Source organism: Drosophila biarmipes, chromosome 3R (assembly GCF_025231255.1).
Source record: "Drosophila biarmipes strain raj3 chromosome 3R, RU_DBia_V1.1, whole genome shotgun sequence".
NCBI lineage: Eukaryota > Metazoa > Arthropoda > Insecta > Diptera > Drosophilidae > Drosophila > Drosophila biarmipes.
Window position 1 is genome coordinate 15,566,931 of NC_066616.1, and position 13,655 is coordinate 15,580,585.

At 47.4% G+C, this 13,655-nt stretch overlaps 4 protein-coding genes across 6 annotated transcripts; 2 read left to right on the top strand and 2 right to left on the bottom strand.

The window, feature by feature from the left end:
• Window positions 1-347: 347 nt before the first annotated feature.
• LOC108031547 (parafibromin) lies at window positions 348-2,952 on the top strand. The gene is made up of 5 exons (XM_017105083.3): window positions 348-663; window positions 739-1,885; window positions 1,999-2,161; window positions 2,223-2,364; window positions 2,501-2,952. Exons 1-5 carry the CDS (start codon window positions 533-535, stop codon window positions 2,535-2,537), a joined length of 1,620 nt encoding a protein of 539 aa, XP_016960572.1. The 5' UTR covers window positions 348-532; the 3' UTR covers window positions 2,538-2,952.
• A 183-nt stretch (window positions 2,953-3,135) lies between these two features.
• LOC108031548 (bifunctional methylenetetrahydrofolate dehydrogenase/cyclohydrolase, mitochondrial) lies at window positions 3,136-11,581 on the bottom strand. Of its 3 annotated transcripts, none has more exons than XM_017105085.3 (3): window positions 11,384-11,581; window positions 3,495-4,282; window positions 3,136-3,437 (listed from the first exon to the last, which is right to left on the bottom strand). In XM_017105085.3, exons 1-3 carry the CDS (start codon window positions 11,395-11,397, stop codon window positions 3,313-3,315), a joined length of 927 nt encoding a protein of 308 aa, XP_016960574.1. In that variant the 5' UTR covers window positions 11,398-11,581; the 3' UTR covers window positions 3,136-3,312. The 3 variants fall into 3 exon arrangements, with proteins under 3 accessions (XP_016960574.1, XP_016960575.1, XP_016960573.1); XM_017105086.3 differs by lacking the exon at window positions 11,384-11,581 and adding an exon at window positions 10,148-10,302; XM_017105084.3 differs by lacking the exon at window positions 11,384-11,581 and adding an exon at window positions 9,496-9,807.
• Window positions 5,002-8,848, bottom strand: LOC108031546 (nuclear factor NF-kappa-B p110 subunit). The gene is made up of 2 exons (XM_017105082.3): window positions 7,476-8,848; window positions 5,002-7,136 (listed from the first exon to the last, which is right to left on the bottom strand). The coding sequence occupies exons 1-2, from the start codon at window positions 8,376-8,378 to the stop codon at window positions 5,109-5,111; spliced, it is 2,931 nt and encodes a 976-aa protein (XP_016960571.1). The 5' UTR covers window positions 8,379-8,848; the 3' UTR covers window positions 5,002-5,108.
• Window positions 11,582-12,022: 441 nt separating the features above from the next.
• LOC108031124 (uncharacterized) lies at window positions 12,023-13,342 on the top strand. Its single transcript, XM_017104336.3, has 2 exons — window positions 12,023-12,325; window positions 12,387-13,342. Exons 1-2 carry the CDS (start codon window positions 12,033-12,035, stop codon window positions 12,937-12,939), a joined length of 846 nt encoding a protein of 281 aa, XP_016959825.2. The 5' UTR covers window positions 12,023-12,032; the 3' UTR covers window positions 12,940-13,342.
• The last annotated feature ends 313 nt before the right edge of the window (window positions 13,343-13,655 follow it).

Here is a 13,655-nt window from a genome sequence, read left to right on the forward strand (position 1 = left end):
ATTTGTTAAAACTACGATTAAAAATATGAACAGATTATAAAATTGTTTGATAATAATTTGTGTCTGCAGCGATCGATGCCGTGGAACATTGAAACACATTCAAATATTTTAACAGTGCAATTTTACCCAGAAGACAATTATTGAATGTATTTAACATTTGACATGGCCCACGCCACTTATAGTTTAACGTAAAGAAAGCTGAAGGATTTTGGAGGCCAATCACTGGAAACAAAAAGCCGTGACTTTAGGCGATAGTTTTTCAAGCCGAACTTCCGCCGCTCCGATATATACCAAACTACCTGCGATACATTCTCAATGGTTCTGTGGTATTTTTCGCGCACCCCGGCTACGGTCACACTCCACGCAACCTCTGCCAAAAAAAAGTACGCGAAAAATATGCCATAAAAAGCGAGAATCGTGCGTGTTTATTTAGCTTTCGCGATAATAAAGTGCGCACCAGCAGCGGGCCGATCAGAGCCCCAGCCACAACCCACTTCCGCGGCCCAAGGACACCCAGAAAACCGGCAGGAAGATGGCGGATCCGCTCAGTCTGCTGCGGCAGTACAACATAAACAAAAAGGAGATTGTCGAGCGCGACAGCCAGATCATCTTCGGCGAGTTCTCCTGGCCGAAGAGCGTGAAGACCAACTATCTCAAATATGGGTGAGTAGGACGAGGATTATCCCCGTGGCCACCAGAAGGAGTACCCACTTTCTCTTTCTACGTTCTCCCCCTTAGCTCCGGCAAGAAGGGCGCTCCACGTGAGTACTACACGCTGGAGTGCCTGCTGTACCTGCTCAAGAATGTGATGCTGCAGCACTCCGTCTATGTGCGCCAGTGTGCCGCCGAGGACATACCCGCCGTGAATCGTCCGGATCGTAAGGAACTGCTGGCCTACCTCAATGGGGAGACCCCGACCTGTGCCAGCATCGACAAGAGTGCTCCGCTCGAGATCCCCACCCAGGTGAAGCGGGCAGCCGAGGGCGAACCCTCCAGTGTGGAGGTGGCTGCCAAGAAGGCACGCTTCGAGGAGACGCAGGTGCAAAAGGTGCGCGAGCAACTGGCCGCCCGCTGGGATGTCAACCAGAAGGAGACCGCTGTCAACATGGACAACATCAAGTCGCTGTCCGAGACGATGTCCGTGGAGAAGATCGCTGCCATCAAGGCAAAACGTCTGGCTAACAAGCGAACGACCATCAAAAGGACGGACAATGACGAGACCATGGGCACGGACTTGCGCGCCATCCTGGACTACGATGTGGACTCCACCAAGGATATCATCAGCAGAGAGCGGCAGTGGCGCACAAGAACCTCTATACTTCAGAGCACGGGCAAGATCTTTGCCAAGAACATCTTCGCCATGCTGCAGGGCATCAAGGCGCGCGAGGAGGGACGCAACAGGCCGCAGGCACCCAACCCCATCAAGATGCCGGAACCGGCGCGGATAGCCAAGCCGCAACCCCAGCTTTCGCAGTACAATCGTTACGATCAGGAGCGGTTCAATCGGCAAAAGGAGGAGACCGAGGGCTTCAAGATCGACACGCTCGGAACGTACCACGGCATGTCGCTGAAATCCGTGACTGAGGGCTCGCTGGCGCAGCGCAAGGCGCAGGCAAATAATCTGCCGGGGGCACCGGGTGGAGGAATGCCAGGAGCACCTGCCGGCCGGCCCAAGGAGCTCCTGCCCACAGCCCAGGCCCGCCAGCTGCCCGCCAACGGACCATCGAAGCGACCCTCAAGGACCCCCATCATCATCATACCGTCTGCCAACACAAGCCTCATCACCATGCTCAACGTGAAGGACATCCTGCAGGATTTGCGCTTCATGTCCACCGCCGAGAAAAAACTTCAGGGCTGCCAGCGCGACAGCGAAGTGCTGTTACAGGTGCGAATTTAGCTGACTTATTCACTAGCAAGTGTTTTGCATACCAGCAGCTGTTCGTCCGATTGTATTCCTCAGTGATCTCTAATTTATTTTCCTATTATATTTCACAACAGCGAAAACGGAACAATCAGACTGTGTCTTACCGGGTGATAGACAATCCCATCAAGCTCTCGCAACAGGATTGGCAGCGGGTGGTGGCCGTCTTCGTAATGGGACCGCAGTGGCAGTTTAAGGGCTGGCCCTGGGACGGCAATCCCGTAGAGATTTTCTCAAAGAGTCAGTAAATCCATTGCCTACTCCTAAACTGTGTTTACTAAGTTTGTATACCCGATTGCAGTTTGCGCCTTTCACTTGTGCTTTAGCGAGCTGAAATTGGACTCCAATGTGGAGCGCTGGTCTGTGACACTGCTGCGACTCTCGCAAAACAAGCGGCATCTGGATCGGGCTGTGCTCAGCAAATTCTGGGAAACTTTGGACAAGTGAGTGCTTTATTTCTTTATTATTTATTTATTTATACTACGTTGCTATGTTTTGGATTGAAATCTTCTGGTAACTCCAGTCTCAAGTTATCTCAAAGGAAATCGAGGCTAATTGAATTTCGCTTTTTCGTTTCAGATACATGGCCAAGTACAAGCCCGACCTGCGGTTTTAGCCCTAATCGCACCGTTTGCTCGTTCTGCTGAAGAATCTTTATTGCAATGACGCCACCTGCACAGTCCCCAAAACCACTCCGGATAAGTTACGATTACTATTTACAATCTGTAGCTTTGCAACAAACAACGCAAATATGTTACAATTCCCGCCCAGCTTGAATAGGGAAGACCAGACCGTGCCTGGGTCTTCTAAGCCTATCCAAGTTTCCGATAAAACCCTGTCCAGGACGCTCTCTCGCTTTTGGCAGCCGCACTGGAAGAGAAGCCCCAGGCCTGCGACGGTGCACATAGGCCTGCGGGCAGTTAGACGTTAAGCTCAACAGTTTGTTCGACTTGTACAATGTAAACTATAAAACACACGGATCAGAAACCAAGTAATTTGTATTCTTAGTGATAATAAACAGTTACAAGCCATTTTGATTCGGTTATGCAACCACGAGGTTAACATAATTGGCACTTATTTGGCTGCAATCGAAGAAAATCCAGCTATTTCTGTGTAAAGACGAGAAAATGCCCTAAATTTCAGAGTTCATAGTCACCACGATAATGTTTTCCATCCCCCCCTCCACCGAGGCCATATATCAAGCGCAATCGAAGTAAGATTCCATTATCTCTGTTTATATTGCATATTCTTTTTATGTGTTGTGTACAATCGTCATGTTAGCAGTTGGTCATTAACTCTACTCTCTACTATAGGTTAGCGGATTAAATAAAAAATACTATTTCTCGGCCAGCGAAGCATGTACTACTCGGGCGCCAATCGCTGGGGGATTCTCAGGAGGAGTTGCGATTGCAGAACTGCTTCTTTGCCGCCTTCAAAGTGTTTTCCATCAGCATGGCCACCGTCATGGGGCCCACGCCACCGGGAACCGGAGTGATGTGGCCGGCAACCTGGCGAACTATCAAAGGAAGAGAGTATTAGCTAATGATAACTACAAGGATTACTCCAGCCGCACCTTCGAAGTCGACGTCCCCGACTAGCTTGAACTTGCCAGTCGTCTCGTCCTTAATGCGATTGATGCCCACATCGATGACACAGGCTCCGGGCTTCACCATATCCTTGGTGATCAGGCCCGGCTTGCCCACAGCCACCACAATGATGTCCGCCTGCCGGCAGTGGCGGGCCAGCTCCTTGGGCGGCGTGTACCTGTGGCAGATGGTCACAGTGGCATCCAGTGCCTTAGTGGCATACTTCCCATCCGCGTGCAGGAGGATGGCCATTGGCAGGCTGACGTTCTTGGACCGCCCCACCACCACAGCATTGCGCCCGAAGGTTTCGATGTTCAGGTGCTCCAGCAGCCGCTTGACGCCCAGTGGCGTGGCCGGAATAAGGCCATCCATGTCCAAGGCCAAACGGCCGACGTTAAGCTCGTTGAAGCCATCCACATCCTTGTCCACATGCACGGCATTGCAGATGGTACGTTCGTTGATGTGCTCCGGAACCGGCAGCTGCACCAGCACTCCGTTGACGCGCTCATCCTTGTTCAGATCGGCGATCACCTGGAGAAGTTCCTCTTCGGTAGTGGAGGCAGGCAGCCTCTTCGTCTCACTGGAGATGCCCACCTCCTGGCAGGCGACCATCTTGTTGGCCACGTACTTCTGGCTGGCCGGATCCTCGCCCACAATCACGGCTGTGAGGTGGGGCACCGGATAGCCAGCAGCCACCAGATCCTTCACCTCCTGCCCCAGCTTAAGGCGGATTTCCTGGGCAATGGCCTTGCCATCGATGATTTGAGCCATGTTGCTGCAATGGGAAAAGGAATTTATAGATTTATAGTTCAGAAATCAAATTACAATTTTTATGACTAACTTAAATTAATCGTAATAGTATACTTTTTTGAAAATAAATTTAAATATTTTTTTTTTCTTTAAATAATTGTATATACATATTTTCCTTAAAATTAGGTAATTTTGAAATACAGTAGCTAATATTATTTCTTTATTGCATTTGTTTTGCAGAATCAAACCGTTTTGACCCAAATATTCCCAAAAATAATTAACATGCAAAACTAGTGCAAACTTCTTGATACATTTGTGGTAAGCAAGCTCATAAACCGGGAATGTCGCCAACTGATAAGGCCCGGCGGTGAAGTCCCCGCCTGTCAATGCGGTTGCGCTGCAGTAATTCCCCTAGATCGCACTTATGTACATGTGAGCCGTGTGATTCACCCACTTGGCAAGCAAGAGGAGTGCGGGCGGCTGTGCAATGTGTTCTTTGTGGTTCCCCGTTTTCAGAATGTACTTTTATGGCTGCGATACTCAGTACTATTGGCGGAGGAAAGCATTTTTATTCATGATCTCATGAAGGGCCCTGGGATTATTGTTATTGTTCAAGGGAAACAGTACATTGCTCACCGAATTCTTATTTTCAAGTTCAATGGAGCAATAGTATTCTAGGAGACCTAATACACGTTTTCCATCCCCATTAATTCTGTGTGCTATAACTCGCGCCTTTTAAGATAATTAGTTATAAAACTAAGGTACTTTATTGATCAACATCTTCAATACAAAATCAAGCTTAATCTTCTCTGAGAGGGGATGGGTTTTACATGGGAGGAGTAACCTAGGGTCTAACGTAATTCTCGTTCCAGCAGGGCGTACGCCTGGGGATCGATTGTCTGCAGGGCGCGAGTGAATGTTGGAAGCTCCACGCTGTCGCCGTTGTCCTTGATGTATTCCAACAGGCCGCCGGCATCCAGCCACATGAAGGCGAACTGTTCCAGATGGGATTGGCTGACCAGCTGCTTCCACTTTGGCTGGGCATCGGGCCCATTGCCAAAGGGTTTGTTCAGGAGCGAACACAGCTGGTCAAAGATGGTTTTGTTCCTGAGCAGCAGCTGCAGTTTGTTTCGCGGATCAAGATCCATTTCGATGTCACCCTTGGTTTCTTCCTCCTGTCTCCGCCGACCGCTGCTTAAATCCAACTCGGCAGAGCCCTCATCCTCTGTTTTGATCTCCATCTCCTCGGACTTGATCTCCAGCTGTCCGGCTTCACTGCTCTCGTCCGAGGATGAATCGATCTCCTCTTTGACTTTGCGTGGAATCCAGGTCATGGCCATTTGAACCTTCTCCGGGTACACATTTTCCAGCAGCTGCACCACCCGCTCATTGGCCTTGTGCCTGGCCAATTCCAAGGGGGTATAGCCGGCAGCGTTCCGCGCCTGCAGGATGTCGGTGAGGTTCTCGTTCTGGGCGTCCAGGATCAGCACCAGCAGCTCCACACTTTGCTCCAGAACGGCCATGTGAAGCGCATTGTTTCCATCCATTGTGTTGGCCACTCTTATCGAACTCCTGTCGTGGCTGATCAGTTTCTTGGCCACATCGTACTTGTTCTGCCGGATGGCCATGTGCAGGGGTGTCAGCCCATCGTCGTTCTTCAGTGAGAGATCCAATTCCTCAGTGAGAGAACCAATTGCGGGCGTCCCCTTTAGGAAGCTCTCCACGCAGTTCAGGTTTTCCTCGATGACGGCCAAATGCAATGCGGTGTTTCCAGCATGATTCTGTTGATTCGGACTACAGCCCAGGCCCATCAGAGGGCGAATGTAGTGTGACCGATCCTGCTGGCAGGCCACATGCAGCGCACTGTCGCCGTCCGCGTTCAATGCGCTATTGGCCAGCTCCCTGAGCTTAAAGAAGTTCAGCACCTGTATCGTTTTGAAGGCCAACTTCAGGTTGTCCTTTTTGTAGCTGATCACCTCGTGCAGCAGCGTATCGTTGTTCTCGTTCTTCAGGGCGTGATCTGTGAACAGCTCCTCCACCTGACGGCGCGAGGATTCCGCCGGCGTTCTCCGCTCCTGATCGAAGATTTTGAATATAGCTGCCAAGTACTTTGAGGTGAGATTTCGGCTCGATGCCATTTCCGATCGCCCATGGCCATCGTTCTGCAACTCCCCCATGTCCAGCTGGCAGATCTTCTCCAGGTCGTTGGAGTTGTTTTCAATGAGTTTGCGGAAATTTTCGGAATTGATCAAATCATCCAGATGCATTTCGCGCCCAAACTCCTGACTTATTGTCTGATCATGTTGCGAAAAGTTGGGCAAGCCGTTCGGTGGCTGAGCCATGGCCAGGGTCTTGGGCAGATCCAGGGAATTGTTGGAGCTAGCGTTACCGGAACTGCTGCTGTTGGCCGAAGAGCAAGTGCGACGCCGTTTCCTGGACACAATCGCGTCCCGCGGCTTGTAGCGGAAGGGCAGCGGCGGGAAGGACCGCTCATCGTCGGAGGGACGAATCAGCTCAATGGACACGTTCACCTCGCGGTCCACGTCCTTATCTTTGTACGCAGGCGTCTGGCACACAATGGCATACTGGTGGTGGACATCCGATTCCCGGAACTTGGCATATGCCTCCCACACGGTCTCCCCGTCCTCGTCCTCCTCGAAGAACCGCACCTTGATGTTCTTCTTGCTGACCTTCTCCACCAGCAGGATGAGCTCGTCGTTGCCCATCACTCCGCCCGTGGGCTTGCTCAGCCGGACGATGCGCAGCTCTCCGGTCTGAGCCGACTTCCGGTTGTTGATCGCATTACTGTACACTGGAGGGGCAAGTTGAACCCAAGTGCCATTGTCCTCGATCTTGAAGGCCTCGAAGCAGAGGCGCACCTAAAAGCGGAGCAGATCATTTAGTTCAGGTAACTTATGTGCTTAGTAGCTTACTTTTCTCTGAGTGAATTGCTTTGCCCACTTATATTCACATTTTTATTATCAATTTAAGAGCTTTCAAACGATTGTGTTTGTATGTATTGAAAAGTAAGTACATACTAATCATGTAACCAAAACAAGTAGTAAATGTTTTAAACACGGCTAAGCCAAATAGATTAAAAGGTGGCAAATGGAACCTATAATTAAGTGAACTAAGCAATTTCCAGTGAGCAATTTAAAAAGTGAACAATGGGTTATGTTTACTCCGCGTAGGCAAGCAACTCGGTTTTGTTTACCCACCTGGTTCAGGTTCATGTCCTTGGCCTCCCGCTCCGTCTCCTGGTGCAGCTCCTGCAGCTGCTTGGTGGACAGCTCGCGCCGGTTCATCTGGAAGACCAGGCGGTCCTGCTTTTTCTTGCAGAGCTCCTCGAAGATGTACTTCTTGGCGGTGTGTATGATGCCCATGTTGATGAACTGGGCCACGTAGCCGCGATCCTTGCTCACGTGCAGATCGTGCGGATCGCACACATCGCGCTCGTCCTTGCGCACGACCAGCTGATGCGAGTGGGGGCTGTCCAGGTTGGTCTGGAACAGGCTGCACCGGATGACGGCGGGTCCGTCGTAGTTGCACAGCGTGACCTCCGGGAAGGTCTTCGGCGTCCTCTTCGAATTGGCCCCGTTGAGGGATCCGTGGGTGCCGTGCATCTCGCTCTTGTACCGAAACCGGAACTTCTCCACCGGCTGCTCCACGATCTTCAGCTGCGGCACGTGTTTGCCCACGCCGCCAGATGCCAGGCCGTTCTGATGGTAGCCAAAGTGCTGGCCCGGAGGCACTGCCGCAGGCGGGACGGGCACGTAGTACTGGTGGTCCATGTACATGTTGCCGAAACTGGTGGCATTTGCAACGCCAACGCCAGCGGAATTTAGCAAATTACTCGCATCCAATTGGCAGAGGGCGCCGTTGGTTAACAGCTGATGCTGGTATGGTGAGTTCGCCAGCGGCGGCTGCTGTGGTGAGTTGCCGGCGGGCAAGTTGAGGTTGGCGAAGTCCGTTTGCAGGGCCATCGTTTCGGGTGAGTGGGCGGGCGACAGGGACTGGGTGGTGGAGTTGGGGGAGTTGCCACTGCTGTATCCACTGGTGCTGGAGGCATCGTTCAGGAACAGCACATTCTTGCCCTTGTCCAGGTCGTAGTACTGATTCATGTTCGTACACTCCAATGTCTGTGTATATTTCCGGTTAATTGCGTCTTAGCTCGAAGCCAACAACTCAAAGCTGAACCGCTGCCTTCGCCGAGCGAAACACTAATGATCGAAACGAGCTGCGCCGATCCGATTGCCTCTGCTGACCATTCGTTTTAGGTACTTCCCCGATGTCGCGGCGCACGGGAAATTATCTGCTGGGGCCACGTCGCGATGACTCACGGGGTTTTCAGGCGCACCACCAAGCACTCCGTGTGATTTTTCGATCGCTATAGCATATATATACGAGGAGAATTCTGGATTCGCGACTCTTGTTTACACAGCGAAATCACACACTGTATACGCATATGTATAGTGATTCCAGCGAACTGATACATATACGTTTGCGAGTGTGTGCTCTGGCAGCGCAGCGAATCGGATTCGGATAACTTCAGTGCCCCACTGCTCGAACGAAAATGAGCGCGGCACTGGGCGACAACAAGTAAAAACGCTCGCGAGTCGAGAGCAAAACGCTCGCTGTCTGATAACAGGTTTAAGCTATCTGCGCCGAGCTTTCGGGTCAGCTTTTCGCGGTAAGTAGGGTTCGGCGTAATTAAATTGAATTTGTCAATTCAACACACTGCACGCACACAGGCGGTTTAATAAAACCAACACTGAAGCGCTGCCACGGGCGGAAAATCGAGCTGAGTGGCAACGCCCTGGCCAGCTGTTGCGAGCTGCTAGGGGTGAGCGCGTGAGTGCACTATTCTTGAACACACGAGTGACTATTAAATCTTATATTTAGTTCTTAAAAATAAAGGTTAAATATATCTAGTAACTAGTAATTTGTTGTTGTTTTCCAATTTTTTTTTTTGCTTTCTCCAAAAACACACGTTCTGCAAAACTAGCCAGTGTCAACAATTTATTTTTGAAAAATGTATAAGTATGATTAAAAAAGAGGCTCACAGTTATTACTTTTCAATACGATTTTTCAATAACATTAATAATTATTTTTTATTTTCAACCCAACAAGTCTGACTGACGTCACGCACGCATCTCTAGCGCATGTTTTGTTTTTCACTGTTCGCTTGCTATCACGTTTTAATGCCGATCGAATTCGCTTTCTTATAAGCATACGCACCTGCAGAATGGCTTAGCGGAATGATTCCGGGAAGCCAGGACCGCAAGGGATCCCAGAGAACGTCGCAACATGACGGGGTAGTATTACGCCACTGAGTTGGAGATGTATCTTAAAGCACTTGTGCGAAATGATAAAAACGAAGAGCATGCACTGAATTGATTGAAAATAGTGAAAATTTCCATTGCCACTGGACACACACACACACCGAAGCAGCCGACTTGTTGCCGGGCTGCGCTTTTTATATAGATTTCCGATTCCTGTACCCTTTTTTCGTGGCGGCAAGTCAACCCACAACCTGACCCCTTCCACTTCGCGTGGTTCTCTTCCTCTTGTTGCCATGCCAGGGAGCAGTGCGAGTGTGTGTGTCAGTGATGTCTCACCTTATCAATCAGCGATGGGCTTTGTTTATTTTGATAACAAATTAGCAGGGAAAACATAAACAAATCGGGGTCCCGACTTTCCAAGCTGCTGTCTGGGTCTCGATTTATTTTTAGACAGGCTTTAAAATGTGTTCTATATTCAGCGGTTTTTTTCAAACGAGGAAAACTCGTTTTCTCGACTTAATTAGAAAGTTCTTCGAAAGTCACGAACTTTTTGGGAAAAATTTAATTTTGCGTATCTCAAAGTTTAGGTTTTTTCCCTCGCACTTTACCTTTTTGTGACTTTTCTTTGACGTCGCTGGCCGGAGGTAATTTTCCTGTCGGAAAATTCGAACTGCACTGATTGCCGGATAAAAGACGACTGTATTGCGCAGAACCGATCTCCTAATAAGCCCCCGCACGTGTTGTCGAGCCCTAGAATTTTTATTTATTTTTTTGGATAAAAGCTTTTTGCTCAAGCGCTCTGATATGCACGAGCGAGAGAGCGCGACTTAGAAGTTTCAGCTGTTTCGCGTGGAAACACTTGCCGTTAAAAGTTTTCCTACAGAATAAATGGATCTTGAAAATCGGTAATATTACCGATTACCGATTAGACTTTTATTTTTCTGAAAATGTTCAGAAATTATAAACTATCTCGAGCGAAATAAAATGCACTAGTAATTAACTTTTAAAAATGATTTTAAAATCGTTCAGTTTGGAGTTATTTTAATTAATCCTTAATTTTTTTATTGCGAAGTATTAGAGACGGCATACAAAGCTATTAGCACAATCAATTATTATCGACATACGATTTAGGTGGGAATATTATTTGTTTTACAATCTCCGACACGAGTTATTTTCCAATAGATTGTTTTTCTCCGACGCGACGGATGACGAAATCTGATTTCCGATTACTGCACTCGGAGATTGAAAGATGACTTGAGATTCGGTTAGCCGGTGACGTCAAATTGCTCCCCAGGGGGCCATCCAACGTCTCCCACTGATAAGCCTTTAGAGGCGGCCCCCTGGCCACCCATTACCTATACCAGAAGTGATAGAACTGATGCACAATCGCCTGGTAACTGGCGATTTTTGTTTTTAGCCAGAGGAAAAACAATGCAAGCGTCATTAAGAATGTTGTTCGCGGACGAAGATTGCGCTCGTTTTGGGTTGAATAACATGTTATTTTCGAAAGGAGATAACCCGAGGAAAGTGCGAGTGGTCAATGGGAACGTTGAATCTTAGCATGCTTTACCATCCTTATTTCGTTTCGGAGTGAGGCTTATAAATTAAAATCACATTTACTTTTTCTCATCAGTTGATCCTTTTTTTTAGAAAGTGAAATATTTTTGAGAATAGTAATCAACAGGTTGCTCCACATATTAAGTTTTTGAAACAACATCTTGCATGTACAACTTCTTAAAGTTCTCTAATTTTTAAAGTAAAGGCTTAAAATTAAGGTTGTTTTTTTATTGTCTAATGATTTAATCATTTCGTAACCAAGAATTCTTATTCTTTGAAAAACTCACCTAGTGAATCGCATTTTGAAAAAGTCTCAATGGTTTTGTAATCTCTTAATATGTTTAATCTATTTAATATTCTTTATATTTTTATTAGAGCGTTAAGCCTTTGCACTGATACACTTTGGGGTTTTAAACTGTTATTTCAATTAGTTATTTAAAGACTTTTAATTGTAGCACTTGCTTCGGCACTTGTCACGCTTCAATATTTAAACGCGGCGCGCTGCTTGCCTTTTTATGCTCGTAAAACCGGTATTTTTTAGGACCTTTTGAGAAACGATCTCGAAAATTCGAAGTTAAAATGTCCAGGGTAGCAAAGTTGTTGCTGATTTTTTATGTTGGCCTCAGGAAAAAGAAACATGTAAATTGAGGAATATTTTTACTGCAGGAGCTTCTTGCTAAAAGCATACGGAAAAAAAAAAAAATATAAATTTAAACCATTTTGTTTTCCTTATTTTAAGGGGTTTATATATTTTGACTCATTTAGCTTAGCCTTGTGCAGTTTTAATATACGTTATAAAAACTATAACAAGCCAATAGCGTAATTAATTAGTTTTCAGCCAAAGGTTTCAAATTCTAACGTCTAAAATTAAAGCTTAGTAGAAAAACGGTAAAAGTTGCGGTTCAACCTTTTTTGGTTCATATCGAAAAACGACGCATGGTCACACTTCAGCGAAAAGGAAAACAAAAGTCGCAGAATAAAAATCACCATTGCAATTTGTTCGCAATTCCTTTGCATAACTACATCCCACCCAGCCGAATATCTGATGCACACAGACTGGCGATGAAGCCCCAGACCAAGCGGAAGTCCTTCCCCTTCAACGCCCCGCCGCCGGGCGGGGTAATGGAGTTCGGATTCGGGAGCTGCAGCGGCTTTGGGAATCCGACGGAGAACGACTTGGTTAAATGGCAGCACAAGCGGAAATCGGAGCTGCCGGCCACCGCAGTGCTGTAAGCTACATCCCCAGGATAACAGTCTGATCGTAAACTAACTACTGCTTTCTCTTTTCAGACCGCCTAAGATGCTCATAACCGAGGAGAGGATCACCCAGCACTTCAGTGGACTGTCGCTGGATCCCAAGATCAATGTGTCCGCCTCGGCCGTCGTTAGCAACAACAACAGCGTGGCCAGCGTCACCGGCGGACTGGCCACGGATGACATACCGTCCACCAGCACCGGGAAGACCCACCACCCCAATCCCGCCTATCAAATGGCGGCCATGGAATTGGAGCAGAGGCTGCGTAACGCCAATCGCATTGTGATCTGCGAGGGCCTCAAGCCGGGATCGGGTCCCGGATCTGCACCACCTGTAATACCACCGGAGTGGCTGATGAAAACCATACAGCGTCCGTGCACCGCCTTGGTGCCCTGGCAGCCGTCGCCCCTACAGATCCCAATGCCGGGCGCCAAGATTGTGGCGCCCCAAATTGCCCCCATGGCCGGCGCACCGGCTGTCCAGGAGCTGGACGACTACGATGACGATCTGGAGTTCTTCGAGAACAACAACACGTGCAGCGTGAACCTAAACAAGTCTGAGCAAGAGCATATGGACGAGGACCTGTAGCAATAGCCATATCCACATCCATATATTATCCTAAAGCATAAGCATAAACGTGTAGATTTGTATGTCCGTATCCGTAAGAACACAGTTGATAGCATGCAAGAATACTCCCATTCTTATTTTGTATTACTATTGAAAATAGATAGATGTATGTGATTTAATCCGAATGCTCGGGAATGTTCTGGAATGTTCGTTGATGGAAAAAACCAATGGGCCATAAGTCTGAAGAGGAACTACCACCGGAAGATGTGAAACGCAAGTGTGGCTCAAGAAAAATTAACTTACATTTTGTGAAATCAATTTATAAAGCCTGGAAATATTTTTTGAAGAAAAGTTTTTTTTTAAAGTTTACAGATTTCTAAGTGCTGAATTGTTTATACTGTTGATTAAAGTGGTCTTTCTTGTATTGCTTTTTGTGTTTTTCATTACTAATTAAATGTGTTTACCAGCTATAAAATAAATAACAAATGAAAACTATAAAAATAAATTATTAAACGATTTTTTATTGATAAATGAGAGTGACTTTCAAAAAGAGCAATAGATCTAAAAATGCAACTCCTTTTGCTCTTACCGCTCCATTATAATTACTATGATATATATTATATTATATTACTATGGCCCTCCCATTTAAATGTTTTTTAACCATTATTTAATTAATATTTCCACAAATTTGAGATAAAACATTTTTTTTTTAGGGATCGAGTTCTGTAGTTCAACTA